This window comes from Chlamydotis macqueenii, chromosome 7, assembly GCF_036417535.1.
Source record: "Chlamydotis macqueenii isolate bChlMac1 chromosome 7, bChlMac1.mat, whole genome shotgun sequence".
Classification (NCBI taxonomy): Eukaryota; Metazoa; Chordata; class Aves; order Otidiformes; family Otididae; genus Chlamydotis; species Chlamydotis macqueenii.
In genome coordinates, this window is record NC_141562.1 from 13747378 (window position 1) to 13771513 (window position 24136).

The window sequence follows — 24136 nt, forward strand, 5'->3', positions numbered from 1 at the left end:
CTGTACTAGGTGTGGGGTTTCACTGCATGCTTAACTGTTTTATTGTTACAGGGTTACTGCTAAATTTTGGGCTACTAATGTACATTTTATAGGATGTTTCTTGGTTTTTTTTGAAAGAATTCTGACCTGGGAGTTGCGAAAGAAGTTATGTGAACCAAGCTTGGCATATTTTCTGCTAGCTATCCTTTAGGGAATTAGGAAGGACAAATTATTTTATGTAAATTTACAAATACATTGAGTGTGGTTTGGTTTCTTTCTGTAGCAAAAACCATTTAAATCAGGAAGTGCCCCTGGAAAGGTAAATGGATTTTGAAAAGGAATGTAAAATGTGTATACGTGGTGCACATAAGCTGCATTTTTGTTTCTCATTTTTATCTCAATGTGTTTACAGCTGAAATTCTAGAATTAGCAGGAAATGCAGCGCGAGACAACAAGAAAGGCAGAATTGCCCCTAGACACATCCTCCTGGCAGTTGCAAATGATGAGGAACTGAATCAGGTACCTGTTTACGTTTCAGTGTGAGAATTAACGTGCTGTGGCATGAATGAAGCTGCTACCATAGAAGGTTAGAAACAGTTTAGTCTGACACATGAATGAGAACACAATTACGAGAGCAGAAGACAAGATTGTGCTCACTTGAATAAAAGCAAACAAAAAAGAAGGTTCTGAGATACCTCATGTTAAATCCTCTGGATATAAATTTTGCTTCTTATGTAGCTTGTGAGTCCTGTTGAAGTGGGTAAACTTGATGCTTAATTTTTTCCTCAGGGACATTCAATACTTAAAGAACATGTGCTATATGGAGGACCTTTTCCCAAAAGCTGTAGAAATGTGTGTTTTCTATCATACTGGCTGTGAGGCCTATCTCGGGTAGGGATCTGGCTCACTCTCCACTATTGGTGCCTCCAGGACTGCCTCCCCCTCTGTATGCCCAGGTCCTTTTAGCACCCAGATGTGTTTTGCGGTGCTCTGGCTCTGAGGATCACTTGTTGGATCACTTCTGCCAAACTTTTTGAGTGAGAAGAGAAATTGTGGTGTGGGCTGTGAATTGCAGCATTCAGGGGTGTCAGAAAGGTTCAGTCAGCATCAGAGAATCTCTTCTTGCTTGGCCCCATGTGAAGATGGATGACATCATTCACACTTTGAAAGATTCCTGCACTTAATTTGACTGTAAGTAATGAAAGTGTGATGTCTATGAAGTCATCTAGCTCTGTTTCCAGTCAAGGAGACTGAAAAGTCAAAACAGAGGCCAAGAGAGAGGGAAAAGCTTGCTAACACTACCAGCCCATTCCCTGCTCTCTGATGCTGGTCACTGGCCTGTGAACTGGGACTAGATCAAATATTGTCCATTAGGAATTAGCCAGATTTTGTCCTCCACGTAGTATCACAGCCCATTCCTGTTGTTCACCTCTGCAAAGCAGATTCTTGGGGTGCAAGCTTACTTTCACTGAATCTGTTTTTCTGCCAAAGGGATCTAGAACCTTAGAGCAGGGCTGTAGTGCAGACACTTACAATCTCCTCTTGCCCTCATTCACAGCTTGTGAATCAGCAAGCACAGGTATGCAGAAAGACCGGCACTGGGAGAGAAAAGAGTGACTGATCTGTACAGTAACAGAGTTCTCCAGGATGTGCCAGGTGACCTCGCCAACACCTGCCAAGTTTCCTTGTTCATTGTGGATTTTATTTTTTTTTCGTGATAAAGGAACAAGATGCAATGCTTTAGGAAGCATAGACTCTGCTGGTGTATGTGTAATGTAGTCAGCAAAAACAGCTTGAGCACAGACTAAGAGAATCTGCAATGTGCTCTTTTACACTGCTTCTCCTTGCAGTTGCTAAAAGGTGTGACTATTGCAAGTGGAGGTGTCTTGCCAAGAATTCAGCCAGAGCTTCTAGCCAAGAAACGGGGTGCCAAAGGCAAATCTGAGACCATCCTGTCCCCTGCTCCGGAGAAGAAGGGAAGGAAATCCACGGTGAATAAAAAGAGTGGGAAGAAGGCAAAGTCTACCAAGGCCCGGACACCCAAAAAGGTAAGCAGGAGGCAGATAAGGGATTCCAGAGGTGTGGGAGAGGGAGTGGATCAGCACCAAGTAAGATTACTAGGGGGAATAAGTTAGCACTTCTGCATTGTTTGTTTGTAGCAACTGGAAATGGGAGGTAGGAGCTGATAATAGACACACCAGGATTTTTTTTTTCTCTAAGCTTTGTAAATAAAAGCAAACACAGTATTTTTGTAATGAATTTTCATAACAAAAATCTTTAAAGCTTTGAGGGAAACTTTTCAGATTTCCATATCACCATTTGCAATACTTTTTTGATAACGGTGAAGAATCTCTATCTCCACACTAACTGTGTGACAGTGAACTCTAGTTTCTAAAATAAAAGAAGCTGTATTTTTGAAACATTTTTTACTCGAGAGATGTCACACCTTCAGCCTTGTACAGTTACCAGGTTGCTGTTAAACATTTTTTTTGCTTTCCAAAGAACTTGTTCTGACATGGTTCATAAATGTCATTTTGACAAGGTTTTTGTTTCACTTGTTCTTAGGTGCTGTTGTTAATGGTTTTTAAGAGTAGTAAGAAGAGTAAATAAAGCAACTTGACCACTGTACCTTCCCTTATAGTTCCCCATCTTCTATCACTATCCAAAATGGTTTAATTTGGTAAAGCAGTAACCCAGATCAGTGCTCTTGATCTGTCATTCGAGAGCATGCATCTTAAAACGCTGCTAAATTTTTGATTGGATAGGTTTAAACAATATCAAGCTTTGGCCAAGCTTTTTAAACCTGTGTTAAGCACATATTTCTGGAGGCCTTAAAACTTTTTAATGCATTCCATAGCTGAGAATATGCAGAAACAACTTTTAAAAAGACAACAGAGTTGCTTAACAGGATGCTTAATAGGATGCCTCTGTGTATTGATCTCAGCTACCTCTTTACTCTGAATTGTGTACATGCAGAGTTTGGGACTTGTTAGGGAGAGTTCGTTTCTTGACATATGTTAAAGCAAATCTTGAGAGATGTGAGGAGATGCTCCTGCAGCCCTAGTAGGAACAGGTTTGCTGCTCCTGGAGCTAGGCTACGTGAAGGAGTGTGTCCCACAGAGGGGATTTTGCATTCAAACTTCAGCTGTTGGTTATTTCAGTTTGTCATTCTGACTGCTTGTATGCAGGTGTGACAGCTCGCTCCTATCAATATGGATTCAGCTGTATGATTTATTAGCTGAGACTTACGGTTTTTTTTGAGATCATGAAGTTGTTTTTTACTTCAGATTGGAGCATTTGGCTGGGTTACTAAGTTACTATGTTAGATTTAGTATGAGCTCTGCTCTGCTAGCAGCAAAAATAAACTAGAACACACCCACCCGTAAATGCAACCTTAATTGTTAGTAAAACTACAGATGGATGTGGGTTCCCTGACTCTTAATGTGCCTACAAACATATGTAATGCCTCAGCTGAACCACTGATGTTTTAGCGTTATATAAACAGTGAAGACCTCTGTTGTTACATAATGTTTGGGGATTAAAAGGCTCCGAGTAGTATATTGACCTGAGAAAATAAGATTTGTAGTAGCTAATTATATCTATCCATTACTGAATAATGGTAAATGTTGATTTTTTTTTTCTTTTTTCCTTTGAGAGTTCTTGCTTTTTTCTTCCCCCAAATAGAACAAACAAAAGGACAGTGAAAAAGAAGGAACTTCAAATTCAACGTCTGAAGATGGACCTGGGGATGGTTTCACTATCTTGTCCTCCAAGAGCCTTGTGCCAGGACAAAAGGTAATACAAACTTATAACAGATTAACTTATTAAGATCACAGTGATGGAGCCTAGCATAAATGGAAGGATACTTTTGGTTTAACATCAGTACAAAATCTTCTCCCTTAGTGGTCCCAAATTTAAGGCCAAAATTCACTTAAGTCATGGGTAGCATATTTCTGGGCTAAGTCCCAGGATCACCCGGAACTTGCACATGTTGGTTTGTGCCAGAAGCCTGGGTGCTCCGTCTGAAAGTGGTCTGTGGGACACTGCTTTCTCAGTGTTCAAATTGAGGACCTCACCAGAGCTGCAGGGCGTACCTAGTTCTCCATCTCAGCACAGACTGTGATACCTTGCCTGGCCAGAGTTACAAAACTGTCCCACCAAAATACCTGCATGTCCTTGGTGTCCTGCCAACTGTTGGTCCCATACTTTTTTTTTTTTTCCTCCCTGTACTCACCTAGGGAGAGAGTTTTTTGCCTGCCTTAATTTTTGGACCCTTTGAATGAAGCTGGAGTTTTTCTTACAGATTAACTCTGGAGACATAGTCAAGATTTTTTAAAATTATTATTATTTCAAATAGTAAGGTCATCTGTAAAAAGTGTTCTTCCTGAAATTGCTTCTGGAAGCCCCCTGTACTGGTGGTGTAATCTGTTGTGTGAAGCAGCACTTGAGAGTTCAGTCTGTCTGACCCTATTTCTTGCTAAGGTAGTGATCTAGAATGTGCCAGACACGTAATAGATCCAAAAGATTGCTAAAAGCTGTAATCTGGCTGGGTAGATGAAACTTCAATCTCCGTTATTAGAGTTCAGACCTGTCCTAAGTTCCTCAAGAATCTGTGCAGCTTCTCACTTTCTTCTTTAAAATGGGCAGTGCTTATTGTTCTGCGTAGGACTTAAAAACCACAGTGTAACTTGGAAGAAATGAGGCATGCTGGGCACGTGTTCAGCAACTGTAAAGTCTTTTTAATGATTTTTAGGGTTTCTATCCTCTGTTCAAAGTGATAAGGCTGTGAAATTTGGGGAGCAGCCTTTTTTGAGCCCCTTAAGACATCCAGTCTTGGCCAGTTCCTATATCCAGATGCATGGGTGGGTAAAGCATTCCTTATTTTATGTATACCAGGAACTGAAAAGGTCATTAATTCCTTGGGTGGTGAAGCCTTTATAGATCAGCATAGCGTTCAGCCCTTCTTCTGAGCCCCTACAGTAGTTTGCTGTGGCAAGTGTTTCTACAAGAGAAAAGCTTTTTAATTTTAGTATTTTTCTCTTTGAAAACGCTTTTGTTTAAAGTCAGCCTTTTCTCTTCAAAGTGTGATGGTAAAACATGAATTTTCTAGCAGTAACTCTGGAGCAAGTTCCCAGACTGTAGGTATATCACAAAATAATCTGAGTGATGTACAAATTAATTAAAGGCTAAAAATCAGAATCACACACATTGAACACAATAAAACTACTGATCTCTGGAAGACTGAATCCAGCCTTCTTGTGGTTTAGTTTTCTGGTATGAAAATGATTTCATATTCAGATTACTACTTTGGGTTTTTTCCCCTATTCCCTATATTATTATTTTACAGCTTTCTCTGACACAGAGTGACATCAGCCATATTGGCTCCATGAAAGTAGAAGGCATCGTTCACCCTACAACTGCTGAAATAGACCTCAAGGAGGAAATAGGTGAGGCTCTGCTACACGCAGAAAAAACAGATCTAGAGTTGGAACAGTAGCTGCTCTACTAGCTGCCTGCTGAGATCCCATCTCGTTTCATCTGAATCTTCCCCAGGCCATAAAATATCACTTACAACACTTCTGAAAATCAGGCTGGATCTGACTAGGTATAACAGGCTAATCACCAATTTATATTTTTTTAATGATGCCTTACGACAATCAAAACACAGATAATATGTTGAAGCACACGAGCAGCAAAGGTGTAAATAATCATTACTGTGGTCTTTATTGGATTATTTTTACATTTGCCTCTGAAAATTCTGTGACAAAAACTATATGTTAATAAAACTTCTAACAATGCTTTTAATTGTAGGATTTTACATACTTTAGAAATACTCATGTACAAAGCCTTATGCTGCTCATGTGAAATACAGAAATATTATTACTGCTGGTGTACAAATGTGGAAATTGAAGCAAGAGAGAGGTAAAAAAGATATGCAGTCGGTCACTTAGAGAGGCAGAGAATCTAGTAGCAGGCTTTTGGATCATTGTTTTATAGAGTCAGTCATCAAGACCTTCACTGGCCTCCCAGCTGTGGTTATTTCAGAAAGTAGTAGGGTTTGTGTGTTGAGTTGATTTTGAAGGCTGAAAGTCTGAGTCCCGAAAAATCCCACTCTTCGCTATTTCAGCTGTAAGTCAGAGTAAGATAGTGTTCTTACAGATAATTAATATAATTTCCAGTAGTAACATACAGGGCTTTTCAAAACCAATAAAAAGTAAACTTTATCTGTGGCTAGATAAGAGTGGCAAACATAAACATCAACTGCTGCTGATAGAAGGAAACAGGATAATATACGCACAGTGTTCCTCTTTTAAATAATGTGGAATTGTTTTTTCATGCTGATACTTTGAAGCCAAGGCCTTTTGCTCTGTGTCCTTGCAGGCAAGGCATTGGAAAAGGCTGGAGGGAAAGAATTTTTAGAAACAGTGAAAGAGCTTCGCAAATCTCAAGGACCTTTGGAAGTTGCTGAAGGTAAAAAGGATACTACGCTCTCTTTTGGAAACAGCTCGTTTCCTATGTTCTTTTCTCCAAACATTCTGGAGAAAATGAAGGAGAACTTGTGCTGTCACCTATGTGCCGTCACCTATGTGCCGTCTTTCCTGTCCTGTTTGTGCTGCCTTCCTCAGTGAGAATCAGAAACAGCTCTCAGTCTAACGTATGGGGTATAAGAAGAGTAGTAGTTTATAAATTATTCTGCTTTATGCATATTCGATTAACAGTATAATCCAAATGACTGCCTTACTTTGAACACAAAGACATGATATGATCTTTAGAACTGGCATGCTTTTTGGAAGAGCAATTGCTTCCAGGCACTACAGCTACATTATAGAAATACAAATTACAGAAGAGCTCCCTTCAAGTGTTTAACACATCTGTAGCAGTGAATAGTTTGGGAATTGAGATCATGCCTTCCTTTGTGGACAAATTAAACCTGTTCATAGGGGTTGAAGGTGGCTGGAAAGCGGATGGAGAGAAGTTACAATTTATTTTCTAGTGCCTTATGTGGCTTAGTACCTCAATACTCAAGAAACTAAATGCTTTAAATAGTCTAGTTTTGTAAAATAGCCTAGTTGTATAATCTCAAATCACAGGGAATTTTTTGTACAAGATGTTTTGCTTCACTTTTGCATTGAATCAAAAATATATGCTGTAACATGAAAGTAAACTACTTCTCTCTGTCAACATCACTACCTAGCTAGAAAATAGACTCCATTTATGCTATTAAGGCAGTCTCAGGAAAAAAAGATAATCTTAGTTTAATAGATGGGAAAAATGTATGCTCTCAAGCTTTGTGTTGTGTTACTGTTTGAAATTCCCCCTTCTGGTTTTGAGGCAAGCGATAAGAAATGGTTGTTAATTACTGGATGTCTGCTGCAAACACTTGAGCTCCAGCCTAAATGGGCTTGAATTCAAGTGCTGCTCACAGGATACCTCTGGTTTCAGTCCATTTACTCCCCATGGATAAAGACCTGACATTTCTCTTCTGGTTGAAATTTAAGTGGCACGGTGAGGCATTAGACAGAATTCCTCTGTGCCTGCAACAGAAGTCCTCTGTGATGGTGGACAAGTGAATAAACCCAGTTTTTCATCCTTCAGGCATTAACTGCACAGCGAATTTCAGGGTGTTTAACCTGAGATTCCCGAGACACAGATTTTCAGAAGTGCTGATGGCCGCAATTGCAACAAAAGTGAACTGATGCCATGCTGTGGCCTCTGCAGGTCCTGGAGAAATATTACACTTCCTGAAAAATTAATCTGAGATACCTAATTGAGCATAACTGGTGGAGGCTTTCAGCAAAGGTCTTTGGTTTTTATGTCGTTGTCTGAAATCACCCAGCTGTGAAGTGAGTCTGTTTCTCCCTAACACTCTGGAGCTGTAATGATGATGCAGAATATTTGTGCGAAGCATTCAGATAAGGCTGTGACAGCACTGCAGAAATGTCTGTTGGGGGGTTAACAATACTGTATTCAGTGCACAGTTCTGATACTGTGCATAAAGCAAATCCAGAGGCCGTGCTGAATGAAAAAGCTATAAAATATTATTGAATAACTGCGTGTTAACCAAATGAGCCCTGGGTTTTTTGGTCTCCAAAGAAATAATAATTGATCACAAAAGTAATGACAAGGCAGTCAGATTATGATTGCAAGTGAGCCATTGTGGCTTATTTCAATCCCTAATGTATTTCTTTGGAGAGGTAATGTAATTAAGGAAGTACTTTGGATTGAGAAGTCATTGCAGAGTGGTTTCTGTTCAAAACTAAATGTTATATTTTTGTTTGTGTTAGCTGCACTTACTCAGTCTAGTGGCCTAGCAGCAAAGTTTGTCATCCACTGTCACATCCCGCAGTGGGGCTCAGACAAGTGTGAAGAGCAGCTTGAAGAGACTGTAAAGAACTGCTTAACAGCCGCAGAAGACAAGAAGTTGAAGTCCGTGGCTTTCCCCCCGTTTCCCAGTGGCAGGTATGACTCTTTCTGCATAGGAGGATTCTGTACCGGGTAGCAATGGTGTAACTGGCTGTCAGAGAACTGCTGCTGTGATAGAGAGGTGCCCTCTGCTCTGTGGCATGAAAGGGGCTGGCCCTGCCTCCAGAGAGGGCTGTGGTAGGTGGCATCTGACACTGTGCTTCCTCAGATTAAAGGAGCTTGAGTTGCAGTGTTTGTGTGGAATGACCAGAAAGCCTTTATGTAGAGAAATAGCTAACCAGGCTGAGCGAACTTGCTGTGTTTTCTATTGCTAGGCAGTAATTTTCATCCTACTATGGGCCTGCACCACCTCAGTTTTTATGTCCTTTCACTTTGCTGTGGTGAATCTTATTAAAACTACATTCATACTGATAAGATTATACCTGCATAGTCCTGAAGGCAAGTAACAGTGACGCAGCCTGAGCTGGGTAAATGTGGGGCATTTACTTGAGTCACCCTGAGAATATGTATGAAACAAGTCAGCCCTCAAAATTTTTTCTTTCAAAATAAAATAAATGTTTCTCAAGTATAGGGAACTCTGAGCCCAGCTGTGAAACTACACATTTCTTTCTCAATAACTAGCAAGTAAAATGTGCTTGAGGAAGAAATAAAAAGTATTTATCTTCTTTTATTTTCTGTTTGTTTTTTTTTTTCAAACCGACAGTTACTTAATCTTGCTTGATGTCTGTCACAAGTAATCTTACACAGTCCCCACTAACTGCAGAAGTTGTTCTTTTGTGTTGGAGCTTGCACGCTTTTGTTTAATTTGAAATGTAACTACTGATTTTGTTAGCAATGCCCAAGGAGTAGAGCGGGTAGTACAGTCCAGTTGTGTTGGCCCAGTAGTGAATAAAACAAAAGTAAAACTGTGTTTTGATCCGTGAAATGGCCACATATCACTGAATACACAAGAGGAGAAAATGTTGGCTTTACACAGACACTTTTCAAGACAAAATCATATTTTTATGGATCAGGATAAAAGAATAAATAGAGAGGTGGTGTAGTTTTTAATGATTTTCCTTTTCTTTGTAGGCAGATCTTTTTGTTTAGAGTGTTCAGTCAAAGCAAAGTGTGGTAACTTGTTTTACCACTCTTTAATAATAAAGTTCAACATTCAAAAAGGAACTGTAGTTTTTAATACCAATAGAAATAGTCTCAATACACCTCACGTCTCCTATGAGCGTTATCTAAGAATCATCCAGTCTCGGAGCATTAGTTTCAGTGCAGAACCTTCTGCTGCTTAGTTCCAGTTCACTCTGTTGCTCTTACAATTAGTCCTGCTGACAGAGAGAAAATAGAGTAAGTCTTGCCAGGTGCTGCTGGTTTACACTTTATTTATCCAAGGACCTCAAAGTTGTCTGAAAAAATGCAGTTTTCCAAAGATGATGTCTAACGGTTTTGCTGTAATTTTATTCCACTTACATGTCTGCACAAGAAATGCTGCTTTTGTTGGGTAGATCAGGAATGACGCTGTATTGGTTCTGTGCATTTTCATCTTTCCTCTGTCCCAGCTTCTGGACTGTTCACAGTAACTGATATAACGTAGCAATAGGTGAGATCTCAGTTGTGCCAGGGTTTTTCACCTCTGCAATCTTGTCATTAAAAATAGAGAGATGCAGTTTAGATTAAATTACTTGTGCTGTGAAACAGATATAAATTAACCAGAAAACATTTTCACAAAGTCTGTATTGATAGCTTGCTCCCAGAAAGGCATATTAGCTGGTTTGCTGCAGATGCTGTCCGGGGACTAAAAGTAGGAAAATCTGTTTGCTAGTGATCGTTTGGATTGCAGCAAGTATGGATGACTAGCCTCCAAGCTCTTTTTTGGATGATATTTAATACAAATATCATAAGTAGTCTGAAATCACTAACATGAAATTGAGTAAGGAGAAGTGACTAGTACTAAACTTGGAAATAAAACCAAATGCACATCACAGTGCTATCAGAGAGGCGGGAAAAAACAAACAAACAAACACCGCAAAGGCAGCTAGGGATGCAACCGCTTCAGGAAGGGATGCTTTCTAGGTCAAGGAATCTGTTTAATTAGACAAGTAGAACAACGTGGAGACCTTTCTAAGTGTGAGCATACTGCAAGGCAGACCACTTCATGAGACGGGCATCAAGTTAAAACTGTACAACAGTCCTTGAAATTATGTTCAGTATTATAGCAGTCATATTACCTACAACCAGAGATGCAACGCAGCTGACCTTCATAGTAGCTGTGCTCTTTGCGATGTGCTCTCAGCCAGTTCCCTTGTAGCACTGAGATGAGGGTAAAGGAAGTGCATTGCAGCCAAATAGTTTTGTGCCTTGAAAAATGAGTATGAGAGTGATTAAGATGGAACAAATTATGCTGCCAGGAAACTTTAATCTGAAGGATGTGGGCTGGGTGCCCTAAGAGTTATCAACAGAGTTCAAAAGTCCACTTGCTGTAAAGATTGGTATCTTTTAGCCTTCAGTTTGTAGGTCAGAGAACGTTACCATCTGAACGAATGAATGAATGGGTCTTGGCCTTAATTTGGGTTGGGGTTGTAATTTCAAGTATTTTCGCTGAAGTCTCAAGCAAAGTGTATTTAATGACAGAGTGAGGAAGTCAGATAAGTTGGTGGTTTTGTTGTTGTTCCCTAGTTTTCAGCTAAAAAAATCATCATGCCTTGAACTACTTAGCCTCCTCAGGATAGCATGGAAAATTTTAATTCTAAGGGAGAGCGTTAAAAAACAACTTTGTGTGGTTATGAAAAGTAGAAGCAAATGAAAACAGTAGCTATGCCAGCAAGGAAACTAATGCAGCAGCAGATGAATATTGCTAACAAAACCTTGGGGTTTGCTTCTGGGATATAAACATTGCAAAACTGTAACTGGCACTGTCTTAACAGCAGCCTGGGGTTGATACAGCCATGTGGCTTGTTCCTTTCAGCATCATGTGCGTGCGTAATGCTTGCACAAGTGGCTGACACTCACTTCTTCTGTTTTCTTCCCCTATCACTTAGAAACTGCTTCCCAAAACAGACGGCAGCCCAGGTGACTCTAAGAGCTATTTCCACCCACTTTGATGGCACCAGCTCTTCCTCCTTGAAGAACATTTACTTTCTGCTCTTCGACAGTGAAAGTATTGGCATCTATGTGCAAGAAATGGCCAAGCTAGACACGAAGTAGCAACGGCAGCCAAATGAAACTTTATTTTTCAACAAACTTGAGTAGCATTAAAAGCATTAGAGGTGGGTTTTATTTTTTCAATGTGATGAGGAGGGGGAGTGGTAGTAGCGTGATGTGTTGTGACTTGATGAAGAGCTGTGACTAGAGATGAGAGGGGTTTAGTCTGATTTCTTCATGCTATCAGCATCCTTTTAGCCATTTATATCACCTTAGGCAATTGAATTACCATCTCTTTTCAGAAGTTTTAGTGTCCCTTGTTGCTTTAGTTTAGAAGTTTTTTAAAGAGTAACCTCATTTTAGATTTGTAGTGATGAATTTTTTGCGCACACACACACACACACACTTTAAAGAAAGCTCTTAAAAACATTCTGCTCTGTTTTCCCCTCCCTGGAGGGCAGATGATGAACTGCCTCCAGCCCACAGAGGGGGGGAAAAGGATTTTAGAAGTGATGCATGAGGAGCTTCTGTTTTGCTTTTAACTCACACTAATCTCTGTAATTACTGAGAATATTTCATGTTGATTTTCTTTGTTTTATAAGAAAAAAAGAAAAAGATGTGTCAAGTGTGGTTATTGTTACAAACCCTGCTTTTGCTCTGGGAATTTCTCACCTTACCAAAAAAAAAACCAAACCCACAGGGAAAAAAAAAGCAGCAGCAGCATCTGTAGTTAAGTGCTTGCTGTATCACATTTAGCACACAAGTAACCAGCTCTTCTGGCTGAAGCATACTGAAGTATAGTAAGTGACGTAATTAAAGCTGGCTTTTGAGATGTTGGCACAAAGCTGCATTCTATTCTGTGGAGTTCCAGGATTACCATAGCCTCTTCAAGGCTTTAGGCAGGCATTCCCCAGGCAGTGCTGTGAGCCCTTCTTCCTGCATGCCGCAGAGCAGATTCCAGAGCTGTAAGGGCCAGGTACTTTTTAGAAGAACAAAAGTAGAGAAAGCCAGGGAAAAAACACATAACAAACAAACCACAGAGATTTTTGAAAACCACAGTGTTCATTGTTACAAATTAAGGTAAACCAAGCTTCTTGCTCAGAGCTATCTCAACAAGGAAGTAGTAGAAACATTCCTTCCCTGTGTTTTTATCTTGAGAACTTCTGTGCGCTTAATTTGGAGAGTGCCTCCTTCCCCTTTTACGCAAAGCAGGCACCCCTTTAAATGCAGCATGCTGACAGGTGGCTCTGGGAGGTGCTGCAGGAGACAGTATCGGTCTGTCCAAGCAATAAAAGTGTGCCCTCATCCTCTTCCAGCTGCTGTATTCCTTGCTGGTTTGTTACTGATCCCTTCTTAAGAGGGCATTGTCTGTCCCATCGTCTTCCAGCTCTTGGAGACAAACAGGTCCCGGCTCTTTGCAATGGTCACCAAGAGACGGCCCACGTAGTAACCTTTCACCTGGCCTACGCCATCATTCCTGCCCATTGAAAGCAGGAATGTTAGTGACCCTGGAAAGAAGACATGGAGGTTTAAGTTAAGCAGTTTTAAAGCTAAGTATCAAACCCTACTACACATAGATGTTGCACTTCCTCCAAACCCTCCTGTCTCAACCCTCCCCTCATACCCACACGTACTGCTAAGCGTAGCACCCATGCGTCCTCCCGTGATGAGGAAAGAAGCAGGCCCAAAGAGAACTACTCACAACTCTCCTTTCTACCATCTACTCCACCTCTTTCATTAATGGGACTGATGAAGGATTAGGCTGCCTATTTGCGTATGCTGTATAATGATTCTCTCCTCCCAAGAGGGAGTCTGAGAGGTAGACAACAAAATGTAAGTAGCAAGAAATGTACATAGACTGGGCAGCCTTTAAAAACCAAACTGCTGTCCAGATATCCTCCATCCACACGGAACAGCTTCCAACATCCTCATGGTAAGTATTTACATCAGTTGCTTATTAATGAGACCCATCACCTAGCTAGATTTTTGAGACTAGATTGTTCAGTTTGGGTTTCCTGTATAGTTTAAGGGGAGAAGGAAGGAGAGAGTCAAGTTGTGTGCTTGTTCCTAGGATTCAATTGGAAAGTAAGCAATTAAAAGAAAAGGAAACAAGTTTGATGAATGGCAGACACCCACCAGTGGATTTATCAGGAAGACATTAGTGAAGAAAGGACACTTTGCGTCCATAGACTGAGACAAGTAATTAACTTCTACAGTGTCTTTGGCAAGAACTAAGATGAACCCTGAGCTATAAGCTTATATGGTCAACCCCAGTTGTGGGTTCCCTCACCTCTAATCAGCGTCCCATGCAAGTTCTGAGGTGTATGTGTTAAAAAGATGTTCCCTACAGAAAAGCAGCCCAATGGCAAAGGCCAGGTGCTAGGAGATTACCTTACCGGGCTCGTAGGTTTTAAGAGGCTTATGTGTCAGGCTGTTGATGATATTTGTCACTGCGATGTCGGCGTGGAGCCCAGCGTGGTAGGCCATCTTCGGTTCTTTCAGATCTGCACAGTCCCCAATGGCATAGATGTTCTCGTAGCCTTCCAGCTGGAGGTGCTTGTTAACTTTCAAAGCACTGTTACTTGCCATTTTGTCACCTGTTTTGCCAAACAGTAAGTTTTCAGAAGGAGCTTTGTGTTGCTTATTGCGGCTCAAGACCCCAAAATGCAGGTGATGTTATCAAACACATTATTGACGCAAAGTGAGGAGCTGGGTTTTCACCCTCTTTTCTACGTGTCGGGGAAGAGATGCCTTTTGCCTGGCTGCAGTTAATGACTGCAGTCTCATGCAATGGATCATCCTGTGATATTTCAGTAGAAACATCAAGAAACATTTAAGAGCTAGCGTGCACAGCCCGAGAAAGAGCCTGTATAATGGTAATACTGCTCCACAGTTGTAGTCCTAACTGAAGCTGGGCTCTAAGAGGACTCACATTGAAAGTGTATTACTGAATAACTGATCAGCTGAATGTCTTGTGACATTGATAGTTCAGCAAGAACGCTGAATATGCCAAGCCTATTTTTGTGCAAGAACTCAGCAAGCTTATATCTAGGATGAAATCCTGGCCTTGACAGCAGGAGTTACCATCAGCTTCTAGGTGTCATCTGCTTTATGCTGCACTAGGGCACTAAGGTTCCTTGGAGGTATTAACAGAAGGAGCTGGAGAGGACTCTTGGCCACTTGATCTATGGTCTGTATTTACTGTGATGTTAGAGCATTTGCCGTATCATGGAATAACCACTGCAGGTTGTAGAAGGTTGATCCTTATTTCACAATGTACAAGACACTGTGTTGGCTCTCCCCACCCAGGGGTTTTTCACTTACCAAATGAAGCGGCGTATGCTGAAGAGTTAATCTTTATCCCCGTGCACGGGACCACCATGTCAACAACCACCTCAGTGCCCTTTTCTGTCCTCACTACCATGTCCTTCTGGAACCGGTTTGTCGTGAGGTCTTCCACGTTGCTGACCCTTTCACCTGTTGTGACAGAGAGCCCTGGGTGACAAACCTTTACTAGGCTGCCATTTCCACGTAGCTCAAATGTATCTAGAGAAACAGGAATTCAAGGGAGCCATGCTAAGTCAAAAACGTCAGAGGACACTCAAAAGAAATGCTTTGGCTAAACAAGAGCAGCTTATAGAGCTTCAGAGTCTAGATCTTCAGAGGCACTGTTAAGTACGTACTTAATAGGAGGCGCACTCCTTTTCTGAGGAGAATCTCTTTCACCTCTTGACGGACACTATCTAGCAGCTCCACATCCGCTAGCGCAATTTTTGAGTGAATGAGGGTGACCTGTTGGGAACAAAACGGCAAACAGGGTGACACAGGAATGGGACAGGACTTGCCACGTGCCGGGTGGGAGCAGCTATAGCTAGCTTCCTTCCACCCTGCTTAATGCTCAAGGAGAGTGAGCCAGTGAAAGGCATCTAGTGCCAATAAATTGCTAGTGACAGGATATAGGGGCTTTCAGAAGAGACAGCAATGGGGTAAAGGCTGCCGTTGCATGGGAACTCCTGATTTGCAGTGATCTCAGATAGCCCCAGCAGGACCATCACAGAAGAACAGTCTCAGAAACAAGGATGAAGTTAGTTTTAACTTAGATGCTACTACCTCTTTGGCTGGGTACTCTGTTTTGATCTCTGCAGCCATCTCAACTCCAGCAGCGCCACCTCCCACTACCAGGATGCGCTCTGATTTCTCAATCTTGAAGTAAAGAAGAAACTGGTGTTACAAGAGAACTGTTAAGTGCAGGAAGTCCAATACCTTCAGCCACTCTGTGAACAGACCTTTCTGAGAGCCAGTACTGGCCCAACAGCAGTAAACCACCTAGCTCGGTAAGAGGAAACAGAAAAAGAGAACCCCATGCACTAATCCTGTGTACACTGTAACACTGTTGAGCATTTCAGGTTTCTCCTTGCGCAAACAGCTGGGGCACATGGAACGCTAGACAAGCTAGCACATGCTCCTTGTCCCTGCAGGCATCACGGTCTCTTGTTCTTAGACACAAATGGCTCCAGATATCCATAGTGGTGTCTGGGACAGGGAAGCTGAAGAAAGGCAGGCAACGCTTCCTAGGAAGTAAGTTGACTCCTCACCTCCTTAACCATGTCTTCATAGGTCTGGATGGCACTTTCCATGTCAATGACCTTGTTGAACTTTCCAGGGAATGGCCCATCACTGCCTGTTGCAAGAATGAGGTGGGAGTAGTGAAGCTCCTGGGAGGGCAGAAGGTGAAATAGGATGTTGGACCTCTTAAAAACAGAGCCTAGAACACAGTTGTTGTTTCCTAGGTACTATTCACTCATTCCACCTCTGCTCTGCTGATAACTAGAAAAGTACTTGCCACTGTCAAAAAGTGACTTTAGGAAGAGACCTGGTCCAGGTGACACCAAGTAACTGCTTTCCTCCAAGTCTCAGAGAAGCACTGTTCTTCAGGTGAGCTGAGAGCTTTGAAGAAATTACCATACGCCTACAGGAAATAACCTGGTATTTATGCCAGACACTGAAGCTACCGTCACAGCTGGGTCCAGAGACTAACTTCTCTCCTTCGCCCTCTTCTGAACGAAGATGAGATGCTCTGGCTGAAAAGTGTTATCAGAGCTGCTGCCCTTGTTTCTTCCTGCAGTTAGATAAGGATCTGAGCTCCAGGGTTAATTGCTGAGCTCTAAATCCAGCTCTAAGAATAAAAGCTCATGTGAGTGCTGGATGGGGTGCGGTATTTAGTACACACCCACATCCCAAAACAGCTCTAGGCCACTCAGCTTGGCTAGAAGGGATGGTGCCTTTCAGCGCGTGTGGGGAAAGACAGTCTCTGTTGCCAGGCTCGTCAGAATGATTACGTGCCACAGTCTTTCCCCACATTGCCTCTTGGTTTTAGAGGAGATGACTGGGGCCCTGCTTCTCTCTGGGGCAGCCCTCCATAGAAGTAGGTCACTGGTTTCATTCCCCTTTACCTCCTGGAGTTACAGGGCCGGTATGAAGCATGAGCATGTTTGTATATCTGCCCACAGGTGGCAGAAACCTAGAGGAAAGCAATCCGTGCCTTCCCAGAGGGCTTGGGTTGTGGCTGGTTTGGGGTCAGGCATTTGAGCCAAGCTGAGGGTTACATCCGAAGAGGAACCCTGTTGTGCTGGTGAGCTCTGAGCCCCGGGGTACTGGATCGGTCAGGGTTCGTGTGCTCAGCTGACCTCACCTGCGCTGCAGGGTGTTTGCCACGGCTACTGAACAGCATTGCCAGCTCTTGTCCTACTCGAAGGCAAAGGTCCAGTTTGTTTTTCCCAGAGCACAATTCTGTCCTGCACATGCACCCCCCTCCTCTGGCAGATGAGAGTTACACTCCTCGTCCTGCTCAGAGGCACATTTTTCTGTAGGTGCCCTGTGCTCCTGCTCATCTCCCTCTTCCCCTCCAGAGGGCTCCAGGCACGGACAGCAGTCCGAAACCTAAATTCCAAGTCATTTCTCCAACCAGACAAAGCCAAGATACCCTAGATTTGGAGCACTGCATTCTCCCAGGCACGACAAAGCTGAAGAAAACCCCTGTGAAGGAGAGATTCACCACACGCCGAGCTGAAGGCTGACTCTGCATTAGTAGGTGATGCCATAAGGCAGCCAAATTGCAAGTTACCGCGTCACCCACCTCACCATCGCTCAGCAGGACTTGTTGCCTCTCAGGGTCTATGCCAACAACCTTGCCTTGGCAGAAGCTGTCCCCAAAGGTGACGGAGTAGGAGATGAAAGTCTTCTTGGCAAATCCTGTGGTAAGAGGAGACAACAGGGAAGAGATCTCCCTCTGGGGAGGCTGACAAACCCCTCTTCCCTTCTCCGCTCAGGCCATCCTTGCTCAGACAAAAGCACTGTATGCACCCAGGAAGGAAGGCCGGGCGTCTGCCGTGCCTTATCTCTGCCCAGCAATGAGCTTCGGGAGCTTTGCCTCAGATTTGGTGATGAGACCAGCTCCTCAGAGGCCAGGTGACACCCTCAGCTGGATGGCTTTGTCTCTGCTCCCCATACAGAATCTCCTGGACTGGTTTGCCAGTAAGTGCTCCACTGCGGTCCTGGGGAATTCAAGCAGGATGTCAGAGGCTTTTTTGTTGTGACACCTGCCCCTCAGACCAAGCTGGGGACATCCTTTTGATGCTTGTTACCAGCCTTGAGCATGAGATTTTTTTTCCCCCTAAATCCCCAGGGACTGGAGTAGTGGGGTTAGCCCAGTCTTCCAAGTGAGATCCCGGACCAGCCTGGGCCGCTCTCCCACAGAATTTTGTCATCCAGGGCCTCGCTGCTCAACGTTTGAGTACCAGACACATAAGCCACGCATTCACCCCTTCCAGCTGCTGCCGGGTTTAGTTTAGTCACCTTCTAAACTCTTGACATTTAAAAAAAAGCCCATCTGAGTAGTTTTTGCTCATTTTTCCCAGTGGACACGCAATTTGCCTAACACAGACACCCGTGGGTCCTCCCACAGCCAAGTGTTCGTTTTCCAGGCGGAAAACACCAGGTCCTTCACCATTGCTGGGGTGGAGGTTACTCCCGTTACTCCCCAGTACCTCCGAGCTGCTGCGGTCACTGGTGGGGCGGGGTGGGGGGGGGGGGGAGGGAGGTGAGAGAGCCGACCCGCCGGCACCCACGCAGGATACGGCCGAAGAAATCAGCCGAGCCCTTACCGCTCTCCACGGCGGCGCGGAGGGCAGCCACGTTGTGATGGAAAGCGTCTCTCACATCCACCAACACGAAGGGAACGGCCCAGGATTGCAGCAAGCTGGCGGCCGCCGTCCCTCCGAAACCTCCCCCGACCACCACCACCCGCACGGAATCGTCCACGGACACGCGGGATCCCATGGCGCTGCCCGCTCCCGTCCCGCCCCGCTCCCTGACTCAGCGCTGCGCCCGGGAGGAGCCGGGAACAGGGGGCTGGCCCGAGGGGGAGGAGGGCGGACACGTCCCCCGTGTTCCTGCCTCCGGCTCCCGCCCCCGCACGCCGGTGAGCAGATTGAAGCCGCAGAGCTGCGGGCAGGAGCTGGCTTTCTCCAGGTCTGAGCCCGGCCGATGCGGGCTCACCGTTGGCACCAGCGTCCCAAATTACAGGTTCTGCACGGGGGGCAGGGCAAGGCCAGATCTGGAGCCCCCCAACATGAGAAGGACCTGTTGGAGAGGGTCCAGAGGAGGCCACAGAGATGATCAGAGGGCTGGAGCACCTCTCCTGTGAGAGCTGGGGCTGTTCAGCCTGGAGAAGAGGGGGCTCTGGGGAGACCTTAGTGCCTAAAGGGGGCTGCAGGAAAGCTGGGGAGAAACTCTTCAGCAGGGCCTGTTGCGACAGGATAAGGGATAATGGGTTTAAAACAGAAGGAGGTAGATTCAGACTGGATATTAGGAAGAAATGTTTTACACTGAGGGTGGTGGAGCACTGGCCCAGGTTGCCCTGAGAGGTGGTGGATGCCCCATCCCTGGAAACATTCCAGGCCAGGTTGGCCGGGGCTCTGAGCAACCTGATCTGGTTGGAGATGTCCCTGCTCCTTGCAGGGGGGTTGGACTGGATGGGCTTTGAAGGTCCCTTCCCACCCAAACCATTCTATGATTCTAATATTGCACCTTTCACCTTTCTTACACCCCCTGACGTACATCCTCCGTGTAAGAAGGGGAGTGTAAGGATCTTACAAACCAAGGGCTGTGTTTCAGGGGCAAAGGCAAACACCCTTTACCAGGACCAGGAGAACGGCCCCGGCTGAGCCAGCTGGCTCAGGGACTGCACCCGCGGCCTGGCAGCGGGTAAGGATGCTGTGCGAGATGAGGCTTTGCTCATGCTGAGGATGTGCGGTCAGTCCTGCCAAACCCCAGCATTAAAAAGTTATGAGCTCATCTTCGAAAAAAAAACAAACAAAAAAGGAGACTGTTTCGTTTCGCTTTGGAAAGTTCATGAACATCGGGCTTTGTCTCTCCACCTTGTCCTTTGCCGGCTATGCGCGTTGGCCAAACGCATGTTGGGTCAATACCCCCTTTTGGGGGGCAGCTGGGGGCTGGCAGCAGAGGGGTTTCCCTGCTCCTGCCCTTCATGTTTCGCAGCCCTCAGCGGCTGCGGCTTGGAGGGACTCGTTGGGAAACCCACAAAATGGCCGAGGCCGCGGGCTGGGTGAGTAACGCAGCCAGAGGATGGCCCGCTCCCCTCACCGAGAGGAACAGCTCTCTTCCAGAGAGAAACGAAGACATTTCTGCTCCGAGTGGGAAAGAGGCTGTGCGAGAGGGATGGAGGGAAGGTGAGCCCAGCATCACCATGGTGGAGACAGTGGGGTGCAAGGAGGAGCAGGGAAAGGCTGAGGAGGTAGCGAAGGCACCTGGAGAAGGGGAGCAGAGAAGGTTTACAGCGGAAAGGACATCCAGATCACCTTCTTCCGCAGCACGGATATTACCCCGAAGACTTTTGGCTCCTGTGGCATTCCAGATAAATATAGCTGCTGGCCGGGCGGATAAATATAGCTGCTGCGCAGGCTGCGGTGGTGTGAGCTGGCAGAGCGGCCCCCGCGCTCCCCTTCCCATGCTGGTTTGGAGGCTCCCTCTCCGGTGCCAAAGCCCCTTCCTAGTAGGGTCCCGAGCAAAACTCCCCTCAGCCTCGCAGGTGGGAGACGGATGAAGGAATTCGCATCTTTTTTTTTTTTTTTTTTCCAGGAAAAGCCAGGCCTGGACTCAGGGTTGCCACCAGAGGGTGCAGCCGGCTCGGCCGTGGGGACATGGGACACGAGTGTCCAAGTCCAGCGTGGGGTGCCGGACACCCTCCCCTCCGTCGCAGGGAGCCACAAACAAAAAGACCTTGTTCCTGCCCTAACTCTGCTGCTTCCAAGGCAAATGCCTTCATCCTGCCTCCAAGACAAAGGCGAAGCTTCCCGGGCATCGCCAGCAGCGGGTTTGATTCTCCTTCTTTCAAAAAAAAAAAAAAAAAAGGGTAAAAAAAAAACATCTGGGTCAGCGAGTTGGAGATGCACCAATGAGCAAGATAAAGTCTTGCTTTGGGCAAAATTAGCGCCCAAAGCAAACAGGAGAAGGTAAAAGGAGCCTTTGTGAAAAACCTCGCGCCCAACCCCAGGCAAACAGGAGGAAACTCCGAATGCTCAGACCTGTGGTCAGAGGGAGCCTTCTGCGTGCAGGTGCGCGCTCAGCACTGGCAAACACGTTGTTTTGATGATATTTCTCTGGCCGGCTGCAAACAGACGGCTGCAGGAAGAGCTGGTCAGCTTCAGAGAAGGTTTTGTCTTCTGCTGGGTACAGCAGAAGCAGCTGGGCAGGCTGGGGGCAGCGGTCGGCCTGCCCTGGCTTCCTCTGGGCTTCCCACTTTTCATCCCACCTGCCCCGCGGGCCGTACGCTCCGTATTTTTGTGTCTTCCAGGGGCGAGGCGAGGGGTTGCTCTCCGCTATACAAACCGTGTCGCCCGTCCTTGGCGCCTGCCTCTGTGCTCTCCGTTGTGCCCGGGTGATCCGGTCGCCCCCGCGCTGCTCGGGGATCTCTGCTCCAGCCAAAGTGGAGCCGGGTCAGTCCAGGGCAAGGAACTGCCTGGAAAAACCAATTCAGACCAGTTCCTGGCTGCTTTTAAACATCAACGCTGGCTATTTTATACCTTCTAAATAAAATTTACTTTTAGCAAAAATCAACACGGTCCCATTTTATTTATTCTCTCCCCAACAAATCCCATGTTTCATTTCCAGTTTCTCAGTGACATCAGCTTGAGAAGTCTGGGTCCCAACCCAGAAAAGGGCTTCAGAAGAACCCTGAAGGTGAAATGCAATGGTCTCCGCGATTCAGCTGTAAGGAAGACGCTGGTTTGCGGGAATTCATCCCTCGCCGTGCTGTGGTCCCGACAGGTGCAAAGGGGGCCTTCAGCAGCTTTATCCAGCTTCGCCGGCTGGTTATAAGGGTTGCGAAGGGTGGTGGAGAAGGCGAAAGGATCTCAGCGGTTGGGTTTTCCTCAAGAAAAGGAAGGGAGGCGACTTGGGCGAGCTCCTTCGCTCTTGGGGCAGGTTTTGAGAAAGAACAGCTTTCACCCCCAAATTGTGAGGAGTTCTCTCCCCTCCTGGCCCTCAAGAGTTCATTACAGTGAAAGCACAGCGTATAATACAACTGTGTCCTTAAAAAAAAATCCGTCTCACAGACAGGCAGCCTTTGTCCAAAGGTGTAATTACAGGATAAATATGGGATGCGGACCAAGAAATGCGGTCTGGTCAGGCGCGCAGTCTCTTAAAAAAACACAACAAAAAACAAGGCTGTCATTTAACGCTGGAATGTCTGCGTGTGCTGCAGCCCCTCGTCCCTCGCCGGCCCCGCGGGTCCCCCATTCGGATGGTGGAGCCGTCGCCAGCCGCGCAGCAGCTCCCTGCGGGAACCACGCCGAGCTCCGCAACGGAGCGAAGGGCAAGGGCGCATCCAGCCTCCAGCAGAAGCTGGGTGAGGGCACGCGATCGCTTGGGCGATGGGTTTCCCTCCAGCCCCGGCGCAGAAATCCCATCCGACTGTGCTGCGAGGGGGCACGGGGGATTAGCTCGTTCGATCCCATTAAATGGAGCTGGAGCAAGTGAGGAGAAGGGGATGGGGGGGTCAGGACAGCCGGCAGAGCAGCCGTGACTCCTGAGCTGGAAAAAAGGGCCTTTTTTATTAATTTCTGTGGACCAGCCCGGCCACTTGGCTTCATGGCCCGGCGGACATCCACCGTGCCAGCTGCTGGGAGCAGTTTGCCACCTGGGCCAGGCATTAAACTGCACGGCATCTAAGGTGGCGTTTCAGAGACCCCCCCCCCGCCTCGGCTGCTCTCGTGCTTGGTGGGCATCTTCTGACCCAAGCAAGAGCTGCCTTCTCCACAGCGAGCTCAGCCGCGCCAGCACAGCAGCCAAAGTCAAGTCTGGATCAGCCCGTCGGAGGGAAGCATCAACCAAAAAGATCCCATTTAGAGGGGAAGAGCGCATACGTAATTTATTAAAACTCTGGTGCTACATCATCTCACGTCACCTGCAATAACCCCGGGGAGGAGAAGCAGCCGGCGGCCGGCAGCCCTGTCCCGCAGGACACGCGTCCCCTCGCTGCTCTGGGCTACTTGCAGAAAACATCTCTGGTGACAGCAAGCACCACCACCACGTGCCCTAATTTCCCCCAAAACACAGCTGCAGGGGGCTGTGCCTGGAGGCAGCACAGCTGCGGGCACTGACCTGGGCAGGGCAGGTTATAGAAGGGGTGGGAGCAGCCTGGGTTTGGGAGTTTGTGGGGGGTTTTTTATTTGCTTGCTTGCTTTAAGGCAAACTTGATCCTTTCTGGAGCTGTTTTGTTTCTGAAAGCTTGAATCCCTGGAGGGTTTTTTTTGTCATTGCTATGGATGGAGGAGTGGTGAAGATGCATCTGTCGTGGTCCCCACCATGGGCTTCCTGCGTGGTCTGGCTGAATACAGGTACTTTTTTGCTCCTGCTGTGGCTTTCCCAATCCACGCCTTTTCTCCCAAATCCATGCCCTTCCTCCTCTAGGGAATGACCAGGGCAAGGCCTGGCAGTGGCCAGGGCAGGGCCAGGACTAACCCCCCCCCCCATTGGCACGGAGAGAATTCGGCTGCTGTCCCGAAAGGAGCCGCGTGTTCCTGGTGGCTTCCCGATGCGTCTGGCACCGCGTGGCTGTCACGGCTACGCGGGTTTAATGGGAGCAATTAGTCCCTGCGGAAGTCGGTGTGGGTTGGGGCTGTGTTTTCTTTCTTCCCGGTGACATTTTTGACAGGAAGCTGGAGGGTGTCCAGGAAGAAATGTTCTTGCGCAGCTAGAAACGACGGGCTGGAGCCAGCCGGGGCTGAGGCCGCGCAGGTGAGAATGGATGGTTGTTGCTGGTCCCCTCTGGCCTCTTGGCTCAGCCCAATTCCCTCTTCCCTCGCTTTGTATTTCCCTTTATTTGCCTGTCTTTCCCCCTAGACCTTGCTTTGCCCAAGCCCTGAGCTCCTCGGTGCGTGGTGGGATGGGAAAGGGGATGGTGGGCACCCTTTGGATGTCCTCTTCCCGGCTCCGGCAGCTGAGCAGCTACTTAGCCCTCGTGCTGTTTCACAGAGCAACAATTAATTAAAGCTTTGTTGGCTTTGCCAAAGCCAACCGA

At 46.2% G+C, this 24136-nt stretch overlaps 2 protein-coding genes across 2 annotated transcripts in view; one reads left to right on the forward strand and one right to left on the reverse strand.

The window, feature by feature from the left end:
- The window catches only part of MACROH2A2 (macroH2A.2 histone), a 26083-nt gene extending 13933 nt beyond the window's left edge, over positions 1 to 12150 (forward strand). Inside the window, exons 3-9 of the mRNA XM_086752163.1 lie at positions 392 to 498; positions 1830 to 2027; positions 3664 to 3774; positions 5327 to 5426; positions 6361 to 6450; positions 8265 to 8439; positions 11433 to 12150. Coding sequence (XP_086608289.1) covers positions 392 to 498; positions 1830 to 2027; positions 3664 to 3774; positions 5327 to 5426; positions 6361 to 6450; positions 8265 to 8439; positions 11433 to 11598 — 947 coding nt within the window. The 3' untranslated portion in view covers positions 11599 to 12150. The remainder of the gene's footprint in view (positions 1 to 391; positions 499 to 1829; positions 2028 to 3663; positions 3775 to 5326; positions 5427 to 6360; positions 6451 to 8264; positions 8440 to 11432) is intronic.
- Positions 11596 to 18873, reverse strand: AIFM2 (AIF family member 2, ferroptosis suppressor). The gene is made up of 8 exons (XM_086752161.1): positions 18699 to 18873; positions 17672 to 17787; positions 16131 to 16250; positions 15646 to 15738; positions 15219 to 15327; positions 14860 to 15012; positions 13932 to 14132; positions 11596 to 13043 (listed from the first exon to the last, which is right to left on the reverse strand). The coding sequence occupies exons 1-8, from the start codon at positions 18871 to 18873 to the stop codon at positions 12889 to 12891; spliced, it is 1122 nt and encodes a 373-aa protein (XP_086608287.1). The 3' UTR covers positions 11596 to 12888.
- Positions 18874 to 24136: the final 5263 nt, after the last annotated feature.

Excerpts from the sequence above, each read along its gene's own strand:
- AIFM2 (XM_086752161.1), bottom strand. The coding sequence starts at position 18,873 with ATGGGATCCCGCGTGTCCGTGGACGATTCCGTGCGGGTGGTGGTGGTC. Across the intron at positions 15,013-15,218 it reads AGGAGTGCGCCTCCTATTAA|GTGAAAGGGTCAGCAACGTG; the intron begins GTACGTACTTAA and ends CTGTCACAACAG. Across the intron at positions 14,133-14,859 it reads AGCATACGCCGCTTCATTTG|GTGACAAAATGGCAAGTAAC; the intron begins GTAAGTGAAAAA and ends TTGGCAAAACAG.